At 46.3% G+C, this 26,815-nt stretch overlaps 1 protein-coding gene across 1 annotated transcript in view; it reads right to left on the reverse strand.

Moving 5' to 3' along the window:
• The window catches only part of LOC115159544 (pappalysin-1-like), a 122,469-nt gene that overhangs the window by 32,931 nt on the left and 62,723 nt on the right, over positions 1-26,815 (reverse strand). Inside the window, exons 11-14 of the mRNA XM_029709362.1 lie at positions 24,994-25,101; positions 24,651-24,786; positions 24,283-24,496; positions 5,376-5,544 (exon numbers count right to left, since the gene is read on the reverse strand). Coding sequence (XP_029565222.1) covers positions 5,376-5,544; positions 24,283-24,496; positions 24,651-24,786; positions 24,994-25,101 — 627 coding nt within the window. The remainder of the gene's footprint in view (positions 1-5,375; positions 5,545-24,282; positions 24,497-24,650; positions 24,787-24,993; positions 25,102-26,815) is intronic.

Here is a 26,815-nt window from a genome sequence, read left to right on the forward strand (position 1 = left end):
CCCACCACCCTCTCTCTCTGTCTCTTTCCCCCATCCTATATCTCTGTCTCTTCCCCCCCACCGTCTCTCTCTGTCTCTTTCCCCCACCCTCTCTCTCTGTCTCTTTCCCCCACCTTCTCTCTCAGTCTCTTTCCCCCTTCTCTTTCCCCCCACCCTCTCTCTCTCTCTTCCCCCCACCCTCTCGCTCTGTCTCTTTCCCCCACCTTCTCTCTGTCTCTTTCCCCGACCCTCTCTGTCTCTTCCCCCCCCACCCTCTCTCTGTCTCTACCCCCCACCCTCTCTCTGTCTCTTCCCCCCCACCGTCTCTCTCTGTCTCTTTCCCCCACCTTCTCTCTGTCTCTTCCCCCCACCCTCTCTCTCTGTCTCTTCCCCCCACCTTCTCTCTCTCAGTCTCTTTCCCCCTTCTCTTTCCACCCCACCCTCTCTGTCTCTCCCCCCCACCCTCTCTCTGTCTCTTCCCCCCCACCGTCTCTCTCTGTCTCTTTCCCCCACCTTCTCTCTGTCTCTTCCCCCCACCCTCTCTCTCTGTCTCTTCCCCCCACCTTCTCTCTCTCAGTCTCTTTCCCCCTTCTCTTTCCACCCCACCCTCTCTGTCTCTTCCCCCCACCCTCTCTCTCTGTCTCTTCCCCCCACCTTCTCTCTCTCAGTCTCTTTCCCCCTTCTCTTTCCACCCCACCCTCTCTGTCTCTTCCCCCCACCCTCTCTCTCTGTCTCTTTCCCCCACCTTCTCTCTGTCTCTTCCCCCACCCTCTCTCTCTGTCTCTTCCCCCCACCGTCTCTCTCAGTCTCTTTCCCCCTTCTCTTTCCCCCCCACCCTCTGTCTCTTCCCCCCACCCTCTCGCTCTGTCTCTTTCCCCCCACCTTCTCTCTGTCTCTTTCCCCCCCCTCTCTCTGTCTCTTCCCCCCACCTTCTCTCTCAGTCTCTTTCCCCCTCCTCTTACCCCCCACCCTCTCTCTCTGTCTCTTTCCCCCCACTCTCTCTTTCTGTCTCTTTCCCCCCCACCCTCTCTATCTCAATTCACAGTAAACATTACACTCACAAAAGTTCCAAAATAATAAAGACATAACAAATGTCATATTATGTGCAAATAGTAAAAGTACTATAGGGAAAATAAATAAACATAAATATGGGTTGTATTTACAGTGGTGTTTGTTCTTCACTAGTTGCCCTTTTCTTGTGGCAACAGGTCACAAATCGTGCTGCTGTGATGGCACAATGTGGTATTTCACCCAATAGATATGGGAGTTTATCAAAATTGTCTTTGTTTATCTGTGTAATCTGAGGGAAATATGTGTCTCTAATATGGTCATACATTTGGCAGGAGTTTAGGAAGTGCAGCTCAGTTTCCACCTAATTTTGTGGGCAGTGTGCACATGGCCTGTCTTCTCTTGAGACTCAGGTCTGCCTACGGCAGCCTTTCTCAATAGCAAGGCTATGTTCACTGAGTCTGTACATAGTCAAAGCTTTTCTTAAATTTGGGTCAGTCAGTGGTCAGGTGTTCTGCCACTGTGTCCTCTCTGTTTAGGGACAAATAGCATTCTGTTTTCTCCGTCTTTTTGTTCATTCTTTCCCATGTGTCAAGTGCATATTTTTGTTTTCTCATGATTTGGTTGGGTCTAATTCTGTTGCTGTCTTGGGGCTCTGTGGGGTCTGTTTGTGTTTGTGAACAGATCCCTAGGACCAGCTTGCTTAGGGGACTCTTCTCAGGTTCATCTCTCTGTAGGTGATGGCTTTGTTATGGAAGGTTTGGGAATTGCTTCCTTTTAGGTGGTTGTAGAATTGAATGGCACTTTTCTGGATTTTGATCATTAGCGGGTATCAGCCTAATTCTGCTCTGTATGCATTATTTGGTGTTCTACGTTGTACACGAAGAATATTTTAGCAGAATTCTGCATGCAGAGTCTCAATTTGGTGTTTACCCCATTTTGTGAATTCTTGGTTGGTGAGCGGACCCCAGACCTCACAACCATAAAGGGCAATGGGTTCTATAACTGATTAAAGTATTTTTAGCCAGATCCCAATTGGTATGTCAAATTTTGTGTTCCTTTTGATCGCATAGAAGGCCCTTCTTGCCTTGTCTCTCAGCTCATTCACAGCTTTGTGGAAGTTACCTGTGGTGCTGATGTTTAGGCCGAGGTATGTATCGTTTTTTGTGTGCTCTGTATTTGTGGTCCTGGCAACTGGACCTTTTTTGAAACACCATTATGTTTGTCTTACTGAGATTTACTGTCAGGGCCCAGGTCTGACAGAATCTGCACAGAAGATCTAGGTGCTGCTGTAGGCCCTCTTTGTAGACATTTGACTTCAGATTCTAGTAGGGTCTCTCTCTCTCTCTCTCTCTCTCTCTCTCTCTCTCTCTCTCTCTCTCTCTCTCTCTCTCTCTCTCTCTCTCTCTCTCTCTCTCTCTCTCTCTCTCTCTCTCTCTCTCTCCTCTCTCTCTCTCTCTCTCTCTCTCTCTCTCTCTCTCTCTCTCTCTCTCTCTCTCTCTCTCTGTCTCTCTGTCTCTCTGTCTCTGTCTCTTTCTCTCTCTCTGAGGTTTTATTGGCATGGGAAATTTATGTTTACATAGCCAAAACTAGTGAAAAAGATAATAAACAAAAGTGAAATAAACAAATAATTAACAGCAAACGTTACACTCACAAAAGTTGCAAAAGATAACAGACATTTAAAATGTCATATTATGTATGTATACAGTGCTGCAAATAGTTAATGTAGAAAAGGGAAAAGAAATAAACATCTCCCTCTCGGTCTCTGTGTGTGTGTGTGTGTTTTATGGAGCATTAATTGATTAGCTTGCAGGTCTGTTAACAGAGCCTGGGAGGGGGATAAAGTGTTGGTGCTGTTGTCTTTACAGGCCCTCTGTGGGAGTGAATGGGTTTACTGTGTGACTGTGAACTAACTAACTAAGAGCCCTCTGTGGGAGTGAATGGGTTTACTGTGTGACTGTGAACTAACTGACTATGAGTCCTCTGTGGGAGTGAATGGGTTGACTGTGTGGCTGTGAACTAACTAACTAAGAGCCCTCTGTGGGAGTGAATGGGTTTACTGTGTGACTGTGAACTAACTGACTATGAGCCCTCTGTGGGAGTGAATGGGTTGACTGTGTGACTGTGAACTAACTGACTATGAGCCCTCTGTGGGAGCGAATGGGTTGACTGTGTGGCTGTGAACTAACTAACTAAGAGTCCTCTGTGGGAGTGAATGGGTTTACTGTGTGACTGTGAACTAACTGACTATGAGCCCACTGTGGGAGTGAATGGGTTGACTGTGTGACTGTGAACTAACTGACTATGAGCCCTCTGTGGGAGTGAATGGGTTGACTGTGTGACTGTGAACTAACTAACTAAGAGCCCTCTGTGGGAGTGAATGGGTTTACTGTGTGACTGTGAACTAACTGACTATGAGTCCTCTGTGGGAGTGAATGGGTTGACTGTGTGGCTGTGAACTAACTAACTAAGAGCCCTCTGTGGGAGTGAATGGGTTTACTGTGTGACTGTGAACTAACTAACTAAGAGCCCTCTGTGGGAGTGAATGGGTATACTGTGTGACTGTGAACTAACTGACTATGAGCCCTCTGTGGGAGTGAATTTGTTGACTGTGTGGCTGTGAACTAACTAACTAAGAGCCCTCTGTGGGAGTGAATGGGTTTACTGTGTGACTGTGAACTAACTAACTAAGAGCCCTCTGTGGGAGTGAATGGGTTTCCTGTGTGACTGTGAACTAACTGACTATGAACCCTCTGTGGGAGTGAATGGGTTGACTGTGTGGCTGTGAACTAACTAACTAAGAGCCCTCTGTGGGAGTGAATGGGGTTTACTGTGTGACTGTGAACTAACTAACTAAGAGCCCTCTGTGGGAGTGAATGGGTTTACTGTGTGGCTGTGAACTAACTGACTATGAGCCCTCTGTGGGAGTGAATGGGTTGTGACTGTGTGGCTGTGAACTAACTGACTATGAGCCCTCTGTGGGAGTGAATGGGTTGACTGTGTGGCTGTGAACTAACTGACTATGAGCCCTCTGTGGGAGTGAATGGGTTTACTGTGTGACTGTGAACTAACTGACTATGAGCCCTCTGTGGGAGTGAATGGGTTGACTGTGTGACTGTGAACTAACTAACTAAGAGCCCTCTGTGGGAGTGAATGGGTTTACTCTGTGACTGTGAACTAACTGACAATGAGCCCTCTGTGGTAGTGAATGGATTGACTGTGTAGCTGTGAACTAACTGACTATGAGCCCTCTGTGGGAGTGAATGGGTTGACTGTGTGGCTGTGAACTAACTGACTATGAGCCCTCTGTGGGAGTGAATGGGTTGACTGTGAACTAACTGACTATGAGCCCTCTGTGGGAGTGAATGGGTTTACTGTGTGACTGTGAACTAACTAAGAGCCCTCTGTGGGAGTGAATGGGTTGACTGTGTGGCTGTGAACTAACTGACTATGAGCCCTCTGTGAGAGTGAATGGGTTTACTGTGTGACTGTGAACTAACTAAGAGCCCTCTGTGGAAGTGAATGGGTTGGCTGTGTGCCTGTGAACTAACCTGTTTGTTTGGGGTGCTTTGTGTGTCTGCATGCTTCTGTGTTTTAGTGTTTTGTGTGCCAATGTCTGTGCTCCTCATCTGTTGAGTGTCTAGTGTGTGGGGGTTGATACTACATGAAGTGGATGCTGAGATGTCTTGGTAACCAGAAAGCTCTTTCTCCAGTAATGTGAGAAATGTTAACACGTATGTCATAGGGTAACTTTTTTCTTGCCCGCTACACAGTGTCGTAATGAAAAGTAGCTGCAGTGTAATTCATCTCAGCAAACACCACATACATATCCATTAAATACACACACATACAGACGTTAGAAAGACATGGAGTATCTGGACAGTGCTGTGTCTAGTTGTTGTATCTGTGCTCTGTGAGCATGACTTCACTGTGCGAGTGGGGGGGGGGGAGTGAAGGAGGGAGGGAGGCAGGCAGGCAGGCAGGCAGGCAGGCAGGAAGGCGGAGAGGGAGGGAGGGATGGAGGAAGGGGGCCGCAGTGAGCAGAGAGTACCTGGTGATATCATCGTCCCAGTGGAGCAGAAACACATAGCCATTGTTACAGGTGATGGTGCAGCGCAGAAAGACTAAACATATATAGTGTGTGTGTGTGTGTGTCTGTGTGCGAGTATGCGCGTATGTGTGTGTGTGTGTGTATACACGTGAACGTGCATGTGCCTTTGTCCATCTGTGTGTGTGTGTGTGCATAAAGCAGGGAGAAGGAAGGAAGGAGGAGGTGTCTAGCTAGCTACCTGGGCTTGACATGATGTCATCCTCCCAGTGGGTTTACACTGCCAAGCTGCTGTTGCAGGTGAAGAATATGGCTAGTGTGTGTGTGTGTGTGTGTATACCTGGGTCTTGATGATGTCATCGTCTCTGTGGACCTGCAGGACGTAGCCAGAGTTACAGGTGATGGTGCAGCGAGCTCCGTTGAAGAAGCCCAGACTGCTGCACTTGAGCTCTGCATTGCGGATCAGCGGCTCCTGGCAGTCGATGGCCTCACATGAGTAATGGACACAACTAGAGAAGGAGGGGTACACACAAACACATGGATGAATTATTTAGTACCAGTATAATCATAAACATAGTAGCTAAATATAAACTGCCCATATGAAGTATGTTGTACAGTATAAATGATACAACTAGAGCAGGGAAGAACATACAAAGAAGAAACAGGATCGCAGTGTAGCTACATCCACAGCCAGACACAGCCAACTTAAATTCACAGTGGGTAGAACACCCATACAGTACAATATAAAGTACAAACTCACACAACCACAGCCGCACTGTCTCAACACAATCACAACCACACAGTCTCAACACACAACCACACTGTCTCAACACACACACAACCACACTGTCTCAACAAACTCACAACCACAACCACACTGTCTCAACACACACACAACAACAACCACACTGTCTCAACACACAACCACACTGTCTCAACAAACACACAACCACAACCACACTGTCTCAACACAACCACAACCACACTGTCTCAACTAGAGGTCGACCGATTATTCGGAATGGCAGATTAATTAGGGCCGATTTCAAGTTTTCGTAACAATCGGTAATCGGCATTTTTGGACACCGATTATGGCCGATTACATTGCATTCCGCGAGGAGACTGCGTGGCAGGCTGACTACCTGTTATGCGAGTGCAGCAAGGAGCCAAGGTAAGGTGCTAGCTAGCATTAAACCTATCTTATAAAAAACAATCTATCTTAACTAATCACTAGTTAACTACACATGGTTGATGATATTACTAGGTTAACTAGCTTGTCCTGCGTTGCATATAATCGATGTGGTGCCTGTTAATTTATCATTGAATCACAGCCTACTTCGCCAAGCAGGTGATTTAACAAGCGCATTCGCGAAAAAAGCACCGTCGTTGCACCAATGTGTACCTAACCATAAACATCATTGCCTTTCTTAAAATTAATACACAAGTATATATTTTTAAACCTGCATATTTAGTTAATATTGCCTGCTAACATGAATTTCTTTTAACTAGGGAAATTGTGTCACTTCTCTTGCGTTCTATGCAAGCAGTTTTGGCTGCCTGGCTCGTTGCGAACTGTGTGAAGACCATTTCTTCCTAACAAAGGCCGTAATTAATTTGCCAGAATTCTACATAATTATGACATAACATTGAAGGTTGTGCAATGTAAGAGCAATATTTAGACTTAGGGATGCCACCCGTTAGATAAAATACGTAACGGTTCCGTATTTCACAGAAAAAATAAATGTTTTGTTTTCGAAATGATAGTTTCCGGATTTGACCATATTAATTAATATTAATTAATTAATGACTTAAGGCTTGTATTTCTGTGTGTTTATGATATTATAATTAAGTCTATGATTTGATAGAGCAGTCTGACTGAGCGGTGGTAGGCAGCAGCAGGCTCGTAAGCATTCATTCAAACAGCACTTTCCTGCATTTGCCAGCAGCTCTTCGCTGTGCTTCAAGCATTGCGCTGTTTATGACTTCAAGCCTATCAACTCCCGAGATTAGGCTGGCAATACTAAAGTACCTATTAGAACATCCAATATTCAAAGGTATATGAAATACAAATGGTATAGCGAGAAATAGTCCTATAATTTTTTTATTTTTTTATTTATTTCACCTTTATTTAACCAGGTAGGCAAGTTGAGAACAAGTTCTCATTTACAATTGCGACCTGGCCAAGATAAAGCAAAGCAGTTCGACAACATACAACAACACAGAGTTACACATGGAGTAAACAACATACAGTCAATAATACAGTAGAAAAAAAATAAGACTATATACAATGTGAGCAAATGATGTGAGATAAGGGAGGTAAAAGCAAAAAAATGCCATGGTGGCAAAGTAAATAAAGTATAGCAAGAAAAACACTGGAATGGTAGATTTGTAGTTTGAAGAAAGTTCAAAGTTCAAATATAAATAATATGGTGCAAAGGAGCAAAATAAATAAAATAAATAAATACAGTAGGGGAAGAGGTAGTAGTTTGGGCTAAATTATAGATGGGCTATGTACAGGTGCAGTGATCTGTGAGCTGCTCTGACAGCTGGTGCTTAAAGCTAGTGAGGGAGATAAGTGTTTCCAATTTCAGAGATTTTTGTAGTTCGTTCCAGTCGTTGGCAGCAGAGAACTGGAAGGAGAGACGACCAAAGGAGGAGTTGGCTTTAGGGGTGACCAGAGAGATATACCTGCTGGAGCGCGTGCTACAGGTGGGTGCTGCTATGGTGACCAGTGAGCGGAGATAAGGGGGGACTTTACCTAGCAGGGTCTTGTAGATGACCTGGAGCCAATGTGTTTGGCGACGATTATGAAGTGAAGGCCAGCCAACGAGAGCATACAGATCGCAGTGGTGGGTTGTATATGGGGCTTTGGTGACAAAACGGATGGCACTGTGATAGACTGCATCCAGCTTGTTGAGTAGGGTATTGGAGGCTATTTTGTAAATGACATCGCCGAAGTCGAGGATTGGTAGGATGGTCAGTTTTACGAGGGTATGTTTGGCAGCATGAGTGAAGGATGCTTTGTTGCGAAATAGGAAGCCAATTCTAGATTTCACTTTGGATTGGAGATGATTGATGTGAGTCTGGAAGGAGAGTTTACAGTCTAACCAGACACCTAGGTATTTGTAGTTGTCCACAAATTCTAAGTTAGAACCGTCCAGAGAAGTTATGCTGGATGGGCGGGCAGGTGCAGGCAGCGATCGGTTGAAGAGCATGCATTTAGTTTTACTTGTGTTTAGGAGCAGTTGGAGGCCACGGAAGGAGAGTTGAATGGCATTGAAGCTCGTCTGGAGGGTTGTTAACACAGTGTCCAAAGAAGGGCCAGAAGTATACAGAATGGTGTCGTCTGCGTAGAGGTGGATCAGAGATTCACCAGCAGCAAGAGCGACATCATTTATGTATACAGAGAAAAGAGTTGGCCCAAGAATTGAACCCTGTGGTACCCCCATAGAGACTGCCAGAGGTCCAGACAGTAGGCCCTCCGATTTGACACACTGAACTCTGTCAGAGAAGTAGTTGGTGAACCAGGCGACGCAATCGTTTGAGAAACCAAGGCTACTAAGTCTGCCGATGAGGATGTGGTGATTAACAGAGTCAAAAGCTTTGGCCAGGTCAATGAATACGGCAGCACAGTATTGTTTCTTATCGATGGCGGTTACGATGTCATTTAGGACCTTGAGCGTGGCTGATGTGCACCCATGACCAGCTCTGAAACCAGATTGCATAGCGGAGAGGGTGCGGTGGGATTCGAAATAGTCGGTAATCTGTTTGTTGACTTGGCTTTCGAAGACCTTAGAAAGGCAGGGTAGGATGGATATAGGTCTGTAGCAATTTGGGTCAAGAGTGTCACCTCCTTTGAAGAGGGGGATGACAGCAGCTGCTTTCCAATCTATGGGAATCTCAGACGACACGAAAGAGAGGTTGAACAGGCTAGTAATAGGGGTTGCAATAATTTCGGCAGATAATTTTAGAAAGAAAGGGTCCAGATTGTCAAGCCCAGCTGATTTGTAGGGGTCCAGATTTTGCAGCTCTTTCAGAACATCAGCTGAATGGATTTGGGAGAAGGAGAAATGGGGGAGGTTTGGGCGAGTAGCTGTGGGGGGTGCAGTGCTGTTGAATGCAGTAGGGGTAGTTAGGTGGAAAGCATGGCCAGCCGTAGAAAAATGCTTATTGAAATTCTCAATTATAGTGGGCTTATCGGTGGTGACAGAGTTTCCTATCCTCAGTGCAGTGGGCAGTTGGGAGGAGGTGTTCTTATTCTCCATGGACTTTACAATGTCCCAGAACTTTTTAGAGTTGGAGTTGCACGAAGCAAATTTTTGTTTGAAAAAGCTAGCCTTGGCGTTTCTAACTGCCTGTGTGTATTGGTTTCTAACTTCCCTAAAAAGTTGCATATCGCGGGGGCAGTTCGATGCTAATGCAGAACGCCACAGGATATTTTTGTGTTGGTTAAGGGCAGTCAGGTCTGGGGAGAACCAAGGGCTATATCTGTTCCTGGTTCTAAATTTCTTGAAAGGGGCATGCTTATTTAAGATGGAGAGGAAGGCATTTTTAAAATATAACCAGGCATCCTCTACTGACGGGATGAGGTCAATATCCTTCCAGGATACCAGGGCCAGGTCGATTAGAAAGGCTTGCTCATTGAAATGTTTCAGGGAGCGTTTGACAGTGATGAGTGGAGGTCGTTTGACCGCTGACCCATTACGGGTGCAGGCAATGAGGCAGTGATCGCTGAGATCTTGGTTGAAAACAGCAGAGGTGTAATTAGAGGGCACATTGGTTAGGATGATATCTATGAGGGTGCCAGAGTTTGCGGCTTTGGGGTTGTACCTGGTGGGTTCATTAATAATTTGTGTGAGATTGAGGGCATCAAGCTTGGATTGTAGAATGGCTGGGGTGTTAAGCATGTCCCAGTTTAGGTCGCCTAGTAGCACGAGCTCTGAAGATAGATGGGGGGCAATCAGTTCACATATGGTGTCCAGAGCACAGCTAGGGGCCGAGGGGGGTCTATAGCAGGCGGCAACGGTGAGAGACTTGTTTTTGGAGAGATGGATTTTTAGAAGTAGAAGTTCAAATTGTTTGGGTACAGACCTGGATAGCAGGACAGAACTCTGCAGGCTATCTCTGCAGTAGATTGCAACACCGCCCCCTTTGGTCGTTCTATCTTGTCTGAAAACGTTGTAGTTAGGGATGATGATTTCACAGTTTTTGGTGGACTTCCTAAGCCAAGATTCAGACACAGCTAGGACATCCGGGTTGGCAGAGTGTGCTAAAGCAGTGAATAAAACAAACTTAGGGAGGAGGCTTCTAATGTTAACATGCATGAAACCAAGGCTATTACGGTTACAGAAGTCACCAAAAGAGAGCGCCTGGGGAGTAGGAGTGGAGCCAGGCACTGCAGGGCCTGGATTCACCTCTACATCCCCAGAGGAGCAGAGAAGAATAAGTATGAGGGTACGGCTAAAAGCTATAAGAATTGGTCGTCTGTGACGTCCAGAATAGAGAGAAAAAGGAGCAGGTTTCTGGGGGCGATAAAATAGCTTCAAGGTATAATGTACAGACAAAGGTATGGTGGGATGTGAGTACAGAGGAGGTAAACCTAGGCATTTAGTGATTATGAGAGAGATATTGTCTCTAGAAACATCATTGAAACCAGAAGATGTCATAGCATGTGTGGGTGGAGGAACTGAGAGGTTGGATAAGGTATAATGAGCAGGGCTAGAGGCTCTACAGTGAAATAAGCCAATAAACACTAACCAGAACAGCAATGGACAAGGCATATTGACATTAAGGAGAGGCATGCTTAGCCGAGTGATCAGAGGGTCCAGTGAGATTCAGACAGCTAGCCGGGCCATAGGTAGCAAGCTAGTGGAAGATGGGAGGGAGGTCTGTTTTTAGCCACCTCGTGCGTTTCCGTCTGTGGGTTAGTGGGGTTCCGTGTGGAAGGGGGGACCTGTCCAAGTTGGCAAAATAGTTAGTTATAGTGGCCCAAGAAAAGTGTCCGATAGACCTATTCAGATCGCAGCCGAAAAGACAGCTAACGATTAGCCGGCCGCAGATGGGCGATCAGGTTACGTCGCGACGGAGGGGCCAGTTGGATAACTCCCTCGGGCAGATAACGTCGGTGGTCCAGTCGTGAAGACCCGATGGGGCTCCGCATCGGCAGTAAAACGGGTCAGGATAGGTGAGTTGTAGCCCAGGAGACACTTCAGCTGGCTAGCTCAGGAACAGCCCACGAGTGGCTGACGGAACTCCTCAGCTGGCTAGCTGGCCAGCTCCGCAATAATGTGTGTTAATTCCGTGACCGACGTTGCCAATAGTCACTCAGGTAGCAGCTAGTTAGCTGCAAGATCCAGGTGTAAATGTCCAGAGCCTGCGGTAGAAATCGGGGAAAGGAGAGAGAATAGGTCCGATATGCTCTGGTCTGAGTCGCGCTGTACAAAAACTGGCGATAGCTTTTCGAGCTAATGGACAGCTGAGGACGGCTAACCTTGGCTAGCTGAACTTCAACGTTAGCCAGTGAAAATGGCTAACCTCTGGCTAGCTTCTGTTGTGGAATTCAGATGAGGTAAATAATACTTTTTTTTTTTTTTTTTTTTTAAATTGGTGAGGCGGGTTGCAGGAGAGTGCTTTGAGGTTGAGTATTTGAATAAAAAAAATGTAAAAAGATAAGTGAAGAAAAAAATATGTAAATATATATATACACGAGACACGACAGGACGTCTGAACTGCTACGCCATCTTGGATAATAATAACTATAACCTTGTCACGATCGTCGTACAGAGCGGACCAAGGCGCAGCTCTCTATGGTCAGGGAGTGACAGGTGCGTACTCCGGCCGCAAAACTTGAAACCGGATGGGGAGGGTAGGGGGGGTGACTAGTGTCGGCGGCGGCTCCGGTGCGGGTCGTAGCCCCCACCCAGACCCCGGATCCGGCCATGGTGCCGGGCTGAACACCGTGCCTGGACTGGGCACCGGCGCAGAGGAGGGCTCCGGCCATGGAGCCGGGTTGGCCGCCGTGCCTAAACTGGGCACGGGTGCAGAGGAAGGCTGCGGCCATGGAGCGGGACTGGATGCCATGCCTGGACTGGGCACCGGCACAGAGGAGGGCTCCGGCCATGGAGCTGGGTTGGACGCCGTGCTTGGACTGGGCACTGGCGCAGAGGAAGGCTCTGGCCTTGGAGCTGGACAGGACACCGTGTCTGGACGCCGTGCATGGACGCCGTGCCTGGACGCCGTGCCTGGACGCCGTGCCTGGACGCCGTGCCTGGACTGGGCACCGGTGCAGAGGAAGGCTCCTGCCAGGGAGAGGGACTGGACAGCATGCCTGGACTGGGCATCGGCGCAGGTTACACTGGACTGATGACACGCTCCTCAGGTCGAATGCATGGAGTCGGCACAGGACGTACCGGACTGGGGAGGCGCAATGGAGGCCTGGTGCGTGGAGCCGGCACAGGTGGCACCGGACTGGTGACACGCACTTCAGGGCGAGTGCGGGGAGCTGACACAGGACTTACCGGACTGGGGAGGTGCACTGGAGGCCTGGTGCATGGAGCCGGCACAGGTGGCACCGGACTGGTGACACGCACTTCAGGGCGAGTGCGGGGAGCTGGCACAGGACTTACCGGACTGGGGAGGTGCACTGGAGGCCTGGTACATGGAGCCGGCACAGGTGGCACCGGACTGGTGACACGCACTTCAGGGCAAGTGCGGGGAGCTGGCACAGGACGTACCGGACTGGGGAGGCGCACTGGAGGCCTGGTGCGTGGAGCCGGCACAGGTGTCACCGGACTGGTGACACGCACTTCAGGGCGAGTGCGGGGAGCCGGCACAGGACGTACCGGGCTGGGGAGGCACACTGGAGGCCTGGTGCTTGGAGCCGGCACAGGTGGCACCGGACTGGTGACACGCACTTCAGGATGAGTGCGGGGAGCTGGCACAGGACTCACCAGACTGCTGACAGGCTCTTCAGGTCGAATGTGGTGCAGAACACACCTGCACAACATCTCTCTCCTCTCTCTCTCTCCCAACTTCTCCATCGCCTCCCTGACGGTCACTGGCTCTTCAGGACGAGTGCGGGGAGCCGGCACAGGACGTACCGGGCTGGGGAGGCACACTGGAGGCCTGGTGCGTGGAGCCGGCACAGATGGCACCGGACTGATAACACACTCCTCAAAACGCCTGCGCTGCAGCATACTCCTAGCCAACATCATTCTCCGATATCCCTCCTCACACTGCTCCATCAACTCCCAGGCGGGATCTGGCTCTCTCCTTGGCTCGGCCGACCACCTTTCGTGCCCCCCACCCAAAGAAACTTGGGGTTTCTGTGGCCACGGGCCCCGGCGTCGGCGCTGTCCTTCCTGAGTCCTCTGCGACTCCCGCCAAGGAAGGGTCTCGTGTCTTCCCATGATTTTTTCCCAGGTCCAAAACTCCTTTACCTCCGTCACACGCTGCTTGGTCCTTGTGAGGTGGGATATTCTGTCACGATCGTCGTACAGAGTGGACCAAGGCGCAGTGTGAGTTGAGTTCCACATAATTTTAATTCACAGTGAAACAACAAAAACAACAAAACATCCAACCAACGTGAAGTACAGTGCGCACATAGGCACTAAGTGAAACAATATCCCACAAAGCAGGTGGGAGAAAGGACTTCCTAAATATGATCCCCAATTAGAGGCAACGATTACCAGATGCCTCTAATTGGGAACCATACAACTCACCAACATAGAAATAGAATGACTAGAACACCCCCCTAGTCACGCTCTGACCTAAACACCAAAGAGAACCAAGGGCTCTCTATAGTCAGGGTGTGACAAACCTAAAACTTCTTAACTGGGAATATGGAAGACTCATGTTTAAAAGGAACCACTAGATTTCATATGTTCTGAGCAAGGAACTTAAACGTTAGCTTTTTTACATGGCACATATTGCACTTTTACTTTCTTCTCCAACACTTTGTTTTTGCATTATTGAAACCAAATTGGGTATGTTTCATTATTTATTTGAGACTAAATTGATTTTATTGATGAATTATATTAAGTTAAAATAAGTGTTCATTCATTATTGTTGTAATTGTCATCATTACAAATATATACATAAAGATCCGCAGATTAATCGGTATCGGCTTGTTTTGGTCCTCCAATAATCGGCACCATAATCGGTCGACCTCTAGTCTCAACACAACCACACTGTCTCAACATATCCACACTGTCTCAACACAACCACAACCACACTGCCAAACTGTCTCAACACACACAGAACAACAACCACACTGTCTCAACCCACATACAACCACAATGTCTAAACACACACACAACCACTCTCAACACAACCACAACCACCGTCTCAACACAACCACACTGTCTCAACACAACCACAACCACCGTCTCAACACAACCACACTGTCTCAACACAACCACAAGCACTCTGTCTAAACACAACCACACTATCTCAACTTACACACAACCACACTTTCAACACACTCACAACCACACTGTCTCAACACACACACAACCACACTGTCTCAACAGGCACACAACTACAGTCTCAACACAACCACAACCACACTGTCTCAAAACAACCACACTGTCTCAAAACAACCACACTGTCTCAACACAACCACTCTGTCTAAACACAACCACACTGTCTCAACACACACACTACCACACTGTCTCAACACAACCACAACCACATTGTCTCAACACAACCACACTGTCTCAACACAACCACAACCACACTGTCTCAACACAAACACAACCACACTGTTTCAACAAACACACAACCACAACCACACTGTCTCAACACAACCACACTGTCTCAACACACAACCACACTGTCTCAACACAACCACAACCACACTGTCTCAACACACAACCACTCTGTCTCAACACAACCACACTGTCTCAACACAACCACACTGTCTCAACACAACCACAACCACACTGTCTCAACACAACCACACTGTCTCAACACAACCACAACCACACTGTCTCAACACAACCACACTGTCTCAACACAACCACACTGTCTCAATACAAACACACAGTATCAACACACAACCACAACGTCTCAACAGAACCACAACCACACTGACTCAACACACACACAGCCACACTGTGTCAACACACACACAACCACACTGTCTCAACACACAACCACACTGTCTCAACACAACTACACTGTCTCAACACAACCACAACCACACAGTCTCAACACACACACAACCACACTGTCTCAACACACACACAACCACACTGTCTCAACACACACACAACCCCAGTGTCAACACACACACAACCCCGGTGTCAACACACACACAACCACAGTCTCAACACACACACACACACACTGTCTCAACACACACACACTGTCTCAACACACACACAACCACACTGTCTCAACACACACACACAACCCCAGTGTCAACACACACACAACCACTGTTTCAACACACACACACTGTCTCAACACACACACAACCACACTGTCTCAACACAACCACAACCACACTGTCTCAACACACACACAACCCCAGTGTCAACACACACACAACCACAGTCTCAACACACACACACTGGCTCAACACACACACACACACACTGTCTCAACACAACCACACAACCACAGTGTCTCAACACAACCACAACCACACTGTTTCAACACACACACACAACCCCAGTGTCAACACACACACAACCACTATTTCAACACACACACACAGCCACTGTTTCAACACACACACAACCACACAGTCTCAACACACACACAACCACACTGTCTCAACACAACCACACCGTCTCAACACACACACAACCACAATTTCTCAACACACACACAACCACACTGTCTCAACACACACACAACCACAACACACTGTCTCAACACAACCACACTGTCTCAACAACCACAACCACACTGCCTCAAAACACACACTGCCATACGGCATTCACCTGGCTGCCCTAGAAGTGGAACCACGGTAGCGTCCCAATTGGCACCCTATTCCCTATATAGTGCACTATATTTGACCAGGGCCCAAAGGGTAGCCATAGGGCTCTAGTCCAAGGTAGTGCTCTATATAGGGATTAGGGTGACATTTGGGACGCAACCAATGAATCAATGCCCACAGAACATCATCCCTGATGTCATCCAGTACAGTATGTCTTCATTATAGCATGGAGAACACACAGCTATCCATAGAATGTGCTATATCTCCTCTTTCCATGAGATACACTTTGTTAAACAGATTTAAGCTACCAGAACCAGCAACACAAATGGATGAGTGAATGTCTTGAGTCAGCACACTACAGTATAGGGCTGCTGTAAGATTCTCTGGGGCTAGCTGCTCCGCTCAGACTGGGTTGAGGTTTGGTGGAGTAGCTACTGGTTATCAACAAGGTGTACTGTAGCCCTGGGTAGGCTAGATAGATACATTCCTTGTAGCTGTGTATCAGTATTTGAAAGCCCACAAGACACAAACACACACATTGTGGGAAAAAAAGCTGAATTAATCAATCTAGAAATGTTTCACATATGGTCAGAGAGAAGTAGTAGGCATGCTTTTCAGTCTGTGCGTCCAGATTGTGTGTGTCTCTGTGATTGCACACACACACACACACACACACACACACACACACACACACACACACACACACACACACAAATAAACAAACAAACAAACAAACAAACACACACACACACACACGTGGGAGTGTGGTCAATGAATTAAGAGAAGTGGGATATTGTGAGCAGACTACAATGAGAGAGTCTGGCCAAGCGCTACGTTGGTAGCAGTCAGAGGACTTCAATGTTCTAGGAATGCCGGGACACTCAAGGCTGTCTTTAACAACAGTTTGCCTGCTGTATTCCCTATACAGCACACTACTGTTGACCAGTACTGTTCTATGTAGGGAATAGGGTGCCATTTGGGACGCAGCGGAGAGAGGACATTAGAAAAAAAGCACAGCTGAGGACATATGATTAAACTGTACTGTGCTACATGATTGGAACCTCTCTCTAGCATTATTTAAACCAAATTGAATATGTTTCATTATTTATTTGACACTAAATTGATTTTATTGATGTATTATATTAAGTAAAAATAAGTGTTAATTCAGTATTGTTGTAATTGTCATTATTACAAATATATCCATAAAAATTGGCGGATTAATCAGTATCAGCTTTTTTTGGTCCTCCAACAATCGGTATCGGTATCGGCGCTGAAAAAAAAAATCATAATCGGTCGACCTCTAGTCTCAACCCAAACACACTGTCTCAACACAACCACAACCACTCTGTCGAAACACAACCACACTGTCTCAACACAACCATAACCACACTGTCTCAACACAACCACACTGTCTCAACACACACACACAACCACACAGTCTCAACACATCCACAACCACACTGCCTCAACACACACACAACCACACGGTCTCAACACAAACACAACCACACTGTCTTAACACAACCACAACCACACTGTCTCAACAAACACAACCACACTGTCTCAACAAACACACAACCACTGTCTCAACACAACCACACTGTCTCAACACACAACCACACTGTCTCAACAAACACACAACCACAACCACACTGTCTCAACACAACCACACTGTCTCAACACACAACCACTCTGTCTCAACACAACCACACTCTCTCAACACAAGCAGACTGTCTAAACACAACCACAACCACACAGTCTCAACACATCCACAACCACACTGCCTCAACACATACACAACCACACTGTCTCAACACAAACACAACCACACGGTCTCAACACAAACACAACCACACTGTCTCAACACAACCACAACCACACTGTCTCAACACATACACAACCACACTGTCTCAACACATCCACAACCACACTGTCTCAACACAAACACAACCACACTGTCTCAACACAAACACAACCACACTGTCTCAACAAACACACAACCACAACCACACTGTCTCAACACAACCACACTGTCTCAACACAACCACAACCACTCTGTCTAAACACAACCACACTGTCTCAACTCACACACAACCACACTGTCTCAACACAACCACACTGTCTCAACACAACCACAACCACACTGTCTCAACAGAACCACAACCTCACTGCCTCAACATAACCACACAGTTTCAACACACAAAGAACCACAACCACACTGTCTCATCACAACCACACTGTCTCAACACAACCACACTGTCTCAACACACACAGCCACACTGTCTCAACACACACACACAACCACACTGCTGATGTGCCCTTGAGCAAGGCACTTAACCCTTATTGCTCCTGTAAGTCTCCCTGGATAAGAGCATCTGCTAAAATGTAAATGTAGTGCTTTTCTCCCTCTCTTTTCCCCTCTTTCTCTCTCCTTCCACCTCAACAACAAACTCCGAAAGCCTAACATGAACCTCTAAACGTATAGAGAGAAGGCAGAGCAAACACAAACCGACACTCACAACAAAACCAAACTCCCTGCTTGAGCTACAGTGTTTACATTTTAGGATCCTTAGCTAGGTAGGTGGAAAGAAACAGGATTTATAGAGAGCTTAACACTGTTGTTTTCATGCCACTTTACTTTACATGAACCATAAGGTATGCATTAAGTTATAGGTGTGGTTTCAGCTCCGTCTCCTGGATCATTTTTTAAACACTTGAAAAATGATCAATAGTCTGAAGACTACTAGAAGGGGCTATGACGAGTGTCCCATCACTCAAAAACTAAACCTTCACTGGAGACGAGGACAAATGTAGAGAAAGACTCTAGAGCCTCCACACTTACAGTCCGACAATCTGCCATTACCCCTCAAATCTTCACATTTGAAAGAAGGGATGACAAAGGGAAGGAAGAGAGAGAAGGAACATAAAACCGGGACACGTTAATAGCTTGTGTTGTTAACAACTTAGGGAATAAGGGACTTTGTGTTTTGTAGAGGTAGAATTATTATTATCGGCAGTTTGGCTTGAGAGAGAGAGGAGGAAAGGGGGGAAGAGAGCAAAGAGAGGGGGATAAGTAGAGGGAGTAGGAGAAGAGGGTAGAAGAGAACATGGATGAGAAGAGGTGAAAGAGGAGGAGGAAGAGGAGAGGGAAGAGGAAGCAGAAGAAAAGAGGGAGAAGGCAGGGAGCGAAGAGAGATGGAAGGAGAGGAATGAAGGGAAAAGGATGGAGAGGGAGGAGAAGAGAGGAGGATAGGGAATAGGATGAGGAGGAGGACAAATTAAGGTAAGGGAGTATGAGGAATAAGAGGAGGAGAAATGCTCTAGCTTAAGACTCCCTGCACTAAATCCCTTCTAGAGGCTCAGGCGGGAGCTGTTGAAGCAGGGACCCGCCAAATAGATCATATTTACACTTTGGATACGGCTGCCGCTGAGCACAACAAACCCCAAATATGTCAATACAAGGATCCGTAATAGTAGGCAATTACTAATTAATAATGAATGCGTTGTTCCTCTGGGTCGGCATGGAAACTCCCACCGCCAGCCTTCCACCAAAGCTCTGCTACTGGAACAGTAAAATCCAGGACTGCGTCCCAGAAGCCACCCTATTCCCTATATAGTGCACTACTTTTGACCTGGGCCCATAGTACACTATGTAGGGAACTGTGTGCAATTTGGGATGCAGACCAGCTTTAGCGCAACCGAAGGGCATGAAAAGTGCACTAGTGCATTTTTAGAGTGGTTTGACCCTTTATTCATCCCAGGTTTTGTCTCAATGAGATCAAAATGTGTTTTGCAAGAGAGATATAATTGACTGATTTTGTTTCTTGCATGTAATCTATTACAATGGTGTTAATAAACTATTGATTCAAACTTGTATGGACAAGGGAGGATTTCTTTCTTATGACAATGAAATGAGCTCCAGGTCTGGCATGCTAGTTGGTTTTGGAGCGTGCATAGCCTACAGAGCATGCAGAATGCTTGCTAAGTAAATCTACTACATCAGAACTTAGTACTTAAATCTTCTATAGCAGGGATGGACAACTTTGATCGGGTTGGGGCCACAAAAAAATCTGAATTCATCATGAGGGCCCGCAGTGTCAGTAATTTGACCGTGATTACTACTACTAGTTTAGATAGCTGGCTAGACTAACTTACCAATCTAAAAAATATAGCTGACCTGGGCTAATTGAGTGACTGTCAATGTATTTATTTAACCTTTGTCACGTCCTGACCAGTTAAGGGTTATGTGTTGTTGTAGTTTGGTCAGGATGTGGCAGAGGGTATTTGTTTTATATGGTTCGGGGTGGTGGTGTAGGTAGTAGGTTGTTTTATTTATGTATTCCGGGGGTTTTGGGCACTGCTCTGTGTTTATGTATTTCTAGGTTTAGTTAGTTAGTTGTGGGTATAGGTTCTAGGTTTGTTTTCTATGTAGAGTTAATTGGGATTGGACTCCCAATTGAAGGCAGGTGTGTTGAGTGGCCTTTGATTGGGAGTCCTATATTAGTAGGGTGTGTTTGTCTGTGTGTTTGTGGGTAATTGTTTGTGAGCACTGCTTGTTTAGCCTGCCACACTGTTTGGTTGTGAGTATCGTTTATTGTTTGTTTTTTCTGTGGATGCTTTACGTATTTCATTAAAAGAATGAGTATCCACATTCCCGCTGCATTTTGGTCTTCTCTCCACTACGACAATTGTGACAACCTTTATTTAACCAGGTAGGCAAGTTGAGAACAAGTTCTCATTTACAACTGTGACCTGGCCAAGATAAAGCAAAGCAGTTCGACACATACAACAACAGAGTTACACATGGAGTAAAACAAACATACAGTCAATAATATAGTAGAAAAACAAGTCTATATACAAAGTGAGCAAATGAGGTGAGATAAGGGAGGTAAAGGTAAAAAAGGCCATGGTGGTGAAGTAAATACAATACACTGCGTGCACAATTATTAGGCAAGTGAGTATTCTGAGTATTCTTATCATTGTTTCTATTCACATTTTCAAACTCCAAACCATATACCGTAATTTCCGGACTATTGAGCGCACCTGAATATAAGCCGCACTTTACACAGGCTTTAACAAAACACGGCTTGTAACAAAAAATAAAACATTAGCAGTAAGCTTTAGTTGTCTTTTTGCACTGAGTCAATTCCTCACGCTGCTGTTTTCAACGTCTTATCATCGACTCATTAAGACCAAGCTCCCGTGCAGCAGCTCTATTTCCTTTTCCAACAGCCAGATCAATCGCCTTCAACTTGAAAGCTGCATCATATGCATTTCTCCGTGTCTTTGCCATGATGAGGGTGACAAAATGACTACCGTAATCAGGATGGGAAGTTTGAGAGCGCTCGATTTAATCTAAACAGTAAACAAAAAAGTTGTTTGACCTTAACACGTTCGGCAATTTCACTGGTCTAATGAAAGCTTCATGCCGCCAAAAAACTGAGCACGTCACAGAATGTATTATTTTGGAGAAAAAAAAATGAAAGCGGGAAAAATCCATATATTAGCCGCGTCATTGGTTAAGCCGCGAGGTTCAAAGCGTGGGAAAAAAGTTGCGGCTTATAGTCCGGAAATTACGGTAAACTTGAATGCTTATTGGATTTAATCATTTTCAGGTGATATGTATTTGTGTAATGAGGGAGGGTGTGGCGAAAGGGAATAACACCTTATATCAAGGTGTGCATAATTATTAGGCAGCCTCATTACCTCAGGTAAAATGGGCCAAAAAAGAAATTTTACTGACACTGAAAAGACAAAAATGTAAAATGCCTTTCAGACGGATGCGACACTCTTTAAATAGCTAAACTATTGAGGTGTGACCACCGGACATTCAAACGTTTTGTTGCAAATAGTCAACTGGGGTGCAAAAAACGCATGGGGAAGAAAAGGCGCAAATTAACTGCAAAAGACTTGAGAAGAATTAAACGTCAAACTACCAGGAACCCATTATCCTCCAGTGCCACCCTATTCCAGAACTGCAACCTACCTGGAGTGTTCAGAAGTACAAGGTGTCAAGTGCTCAGAGACATGGCCAAGGTCAAGAAGACTGAAACAAGACCAACACTGAATAAGATTCACAAGTTGAAGCGTCAAGATTGGGCAAAGAAATACCTGAAGACAGATTTTTCAAAGGTTTTATGGACAGATGAAATGAAAGTGACTCTTGATGGACCAAATGGATGGGCCCGTGGCTGGATCAGTAATGGACACAGGGCACCACTTTGAGTCAGGTGCCAGCAAGGTGAAGGAGGGGTACTGGTATGGGCTGCTATCATTGAGGATGAGGTAGTTGGACCTTTTTGGGTTGAAGATGGACTGAAACTCAACTCCCAAACCTACTGCCAGTTTCTGGAAGATTCTTTCGTTAAACAGTGGTACAGGAAGAAGTCCTCAGCATTCTAGAAGGCCATGATCTTTATGCAGGACAATGCTCCATCACATGCCTCCAAGTACTCCACTGCTTGGCTAGCCAGCAAGGGCCTCAAAGATGCCTGAATAATGACCTGGCCCCCTTCCTCAGACTGACTTAAATCCTATTGAGAACTTGTGGGCCCTTCTCAAACGTGAGATTTACAGTGATGGAAGACAATACACCTTTTTGAACAGCATTTGGGAGGCTGTGGTTGCTGCTTCAGCGAAACTTGATCGTGAACAGATCAAGAAACTGACAGACTCCATGGATGGAAGGCTCATGGCAGTTATTGAAAATAAGGGTGGCTATATTGGTCACTGAATATTTTTGAAAGGCCAAAAATGTTATATAATTGTCATTTTGTGTTACTTATCTGTTACACTTACTCTAAAAATTGAGAATAAACAAGTGAGTTGAGAGAAATTATTTTTGTAATTTAGTTGCCTAATAATTCTGCACACTAATAGTTGCCTAAAAATTGTGCACACTTATATATTTCCCTGAGAAAGACAAAACTCACTTTTCATTTGTTAAACATTCAGGTTTGAGGTTCAATAACATTTTGGATTGACTGAGAGCATTGTGTTTGTTCAACAATAAAATTAATCCAGAGGAATACAATTTGCCTAATAATTGTGCACGCAGTGTATAGCAAGTAAAACACTGGAATGGTAGATTTGCAGTGGAAGAAAGTGCAAAGTAGAAATATAAATAATGGGGTGCAAAGGAGCAAAATAAATAAATAAATACAGCAGGGGAAGAGGTAGTTGTTTGGGCTAAATTATAGATGGGCTATGTACAGGTGCAGTAATCTGTGAGCTGCTCTGACAGCTGGTGCTTAAAGCTAGTGAGGGAGATAAGTGTTTCCAGTTTTAGAGATTTTTGTAGTTCGTTCCAGTCATTGGCAGCAGAGAACTGAAAGGAGAGGCGGCCGAAGGAGGAATTGGCTTTGGGGGTGACCAGAGAGATATACCTGCTGGAGCGCATGCTACATGTGGGTGCTGCTATGGTGACCAGTGAGCTGAGATAAGGGGGAACTTTACCTAGCAGGGTCTTGTAGATGACTTGGAGCCAGTGGGTTTGGCGACGAGTATGAAGCGAGGGCCAGCCAACGAGAGCGTACAGGTCACAGTGGTGGGTAGTATATGGGGCTTTGGTGACAAAACGGATGGCACTGTGAAAGACTGCTTCCAGTTTATTGAGTAGGGTATTGGAGGCTATTTTGTAAATGGCATCGCCGAAGTCGAGGATCGGTACGATGGTCAGTTTTACGAGGGTATGTTTGGCAGCATGAGTGAAAGATGCTTTGTTGCGAAATAGGAAGCCAATTCTAGATTTAACAATGATGACATAAGAGTAAAACTGCTGATGCACAACCAAATTTTTAAGATTGCACCTTGTGAATTGATCCACAGGCCTACAAAAGGGGGCTGCCAGCTTCCCATCTCTGCTCTATAGGAAACTGAAGAATTGCCACCACACATATCAGCTGAATAACGCCAAGTGAGTTGTTGAGTTTGACAGCTCAGTGGTATGGGTCACAGAGCCAAAGACAACTCTGAGGAGGGCAACTTGTCTTTGTTTGTGGCATCAAACAACTTCCAAACAAGAGCAGATACTTAAATCCTCCTCATCCAATTAGCTTTTCTCATTTGCTTCACTGGCAAACAACAAAAGCCAAAATGGCCCTATTTGTCATGACAGCCCCCTGACAAATTCTGAGGCCTGTGTGTGTGTGCGCACCCATGTGTGTGTGTGTGTTCGCGCATGCAAGCGTGCGTATGCACAGTTATACACATGCTCATTTTTAACATTTCTCTACACGTTTACTTCTACATGCATAACAGTGACCTTTTGTGTGTCTCCCCTTGCGCCCCCCAGCTCCCTCCTCACCTTTGACCCATGGGGTTGTAGATCTCGTTGCTCTGGCACCCGCTAATGGTGATTGGGTCAAAGAACTGGAAGGAGCGCAGGCCCACGCCAGAGATGGCCACCAGGTGGGAGCGGAACTGGACCAGGATGGCCTTGGTGCGGTAGAAGGCCACGCTCAGGTCATGGCTCACTGGGATTACCAGGGGGTTGGTCCTGCAGGTCAGACGCCAATCACCTAGAAGGAAGGAACAGGGAGAGGGATGGGGGGAAGGAGAGAGACGGGGAAAGGAGGGACAAAGAGGGGTGTGGAAAGTTAGAGAAATAGCTCATATGGGATTCATAAGAGATCGTTCCACGCTTCCACAGTTCCATAGGTTGTATTTACAGACCTAAGCTGTGGATGACCTCCTTGGTGTCCACCAGTTGAACGGTGATGTTGCACTGTGTCTGGTCGATGTAGCCTGTCCCGTCTGCAGCTAGGTGGATAATCACAGCAGCAGCCACCATGGGGTGGGAAAAGTTGGCCTGGGTGAGAAGGGAATACTCACATTTAGTGCCCTAAACTATCAACACATTCATATAGGGCATATTACTAACTGGAGATATGTTTATGTAACTTCAGCTTTTGCGTAAATCTTCAAAATAAATATTTGAGTCCACAGGGGTCAGTCTCAGCCTTTGCCCACCCATATCCCATGACTCCTGACCTCTAACCTATGGCCTGTGACATACCTTGAGCCAGTACTGGGGGTACCAGGAGGACTGCTGGGCCTCTCTGCAGGGGAACCAGGCGTACTGGGAAACCCCGTCAGACAGGTCAAACACCTTGGACTGGCATGTCTGATAACACACACACAGAGACACAGAGAGACACAGAGAGAAATTAAGATTCGTAGTGACACGAAATATGTTTGCAACATTTGTACATAGAATTCACACACATTTTGTGGAAACAAAATGTTTCTGAAAATGTCAGATAATCTTTGCTTCTTTTTCTGAAACAAGATAGTTCATTTACAGATTATGAAGCAAATCAATGTGTATTGGCATCATTAGAAAGTGTATTTTTCTGATTATTTTGTTATTTTGTTGCCTTGAAGGTTGAGATGTGTTCAAAGCCCTGCCAACAGGGTAATACCTGGACTTATTTAATGGTGTGAGGAAGTTGCTGGGGAAAACAAGGCTGAGGTGACACGGCACACATGGAGGGCCAGTGTAACGCGCTAAGCAAGTTTACGCCGTGAAAAAACAGGCAGTCTCGGGGAAAGGGGAGCTTCAGTTCCCCTCTCTTTCTTTCTCTCTAAATATCTCACTCTCCATTACTCCTTTTCATCTTTCACTCCACCACTCGTTTGTTCCCTCTCTCCATCCCTCCATCTCTCCACTCTCTTTCTCTCTCTATCCCACCTCTAACTCTTCTATCTTTAATGTTTTTCTCAGAACCAGAGAGCCAGATGCCAACTCATAAGGCCTAAACACTTCCATGCCTCTACCTGACAGCTCTACTTCATCCTCTGTATGAGGGCTGCTTAGTTAGGGACAGGCATAGATGGAAGGTTGTTTGTGTTGTTTGCTGTCTCTCTTCACAGGAGAGAGGTTATCTGTGACCAGTAGAAGCTGGTGAACCATGTTAGAGATAGCAATGGGAAAGGGGTATTTAATTATTATTATTTTTAACCTTTATTTAACTAGGCAAGTCAGTTAAGAACTAATTCTTATTTAAAATGACGCCTACCCCAGCCAAACCTGGACGACGCTGGGCCAATTGTGCACCGCCCTACGGGACTACCAATCACACTGAATGTGATACAGCCTGGAATTGAACCAGCGACTGTAGTGGCAACCTCTTGCACTGAGATGCAGTGCCTTAAACCATTGTGCCACTCAGGAGCCAAGGTAGGTATACCTACATCAGTTAGTTGTACAACTGAATGCATTCCACTGAAATGTGTCTTCCGCATTTAACCCAACCCCTCTGAATCAAACAGGTGCGGGGGCTGCCTTAATCGACATCCACGGCACCCAGGGAACAGTGGGTTTACTGGGGCAGAATGACAGATTTTTACTTTGTCATCTCGGGATTCGATCCAGAAACCTTTTGGTTACTGGCCCAACACTCCTACCCACCAGGCTACCTGCCTACCTGGGGGGAGAGTGTACAGACACAGGCACAAGGACAGACAGTTTCGCCCGGAGCCTGATGCCAGTGAAATCAGACACCTGTAACCAGAGACGTCCACCCAGAGCTAGACGAACCAGACGCAGTGGTGGAAACTACCCAGAAGCTCTTGGAGTAATCTATCTGTCCCCTGGATCTGCCAAGGTGACAGTTATGGATAGGCAGAGGAGGGAGCTGAGGTGACGAAGACCCAGCTACCTGTGCGTATCTGTTGTTGTTTGGTGATATTCTTCATGGTGCTTCCCTCTCAATGCACTGGGGTACTGCTGATGTCTTGTGTTGAGAGTTGCTATGGCTCCTCACCCTGCTGCAGACTGAAGCAGTGAGTGAGTATAGCACAGGTGACAGCCAACCAATGACTTATTTATGTAAACA

Source organism: Salmo trutta, chromosome 23, assembly GCF_901001165.1.
Source record: "Salmo trutta chromosome 23, fSalTru1.1, whole genome shotgun sequence".
Taxonomy (NCBI): domain Eukaryota; kingdom Metazoa; phylum Chordata; class Actinopteri; order Salmoniformes; family Salmonidae; genus Salmo; species Salmo trutta.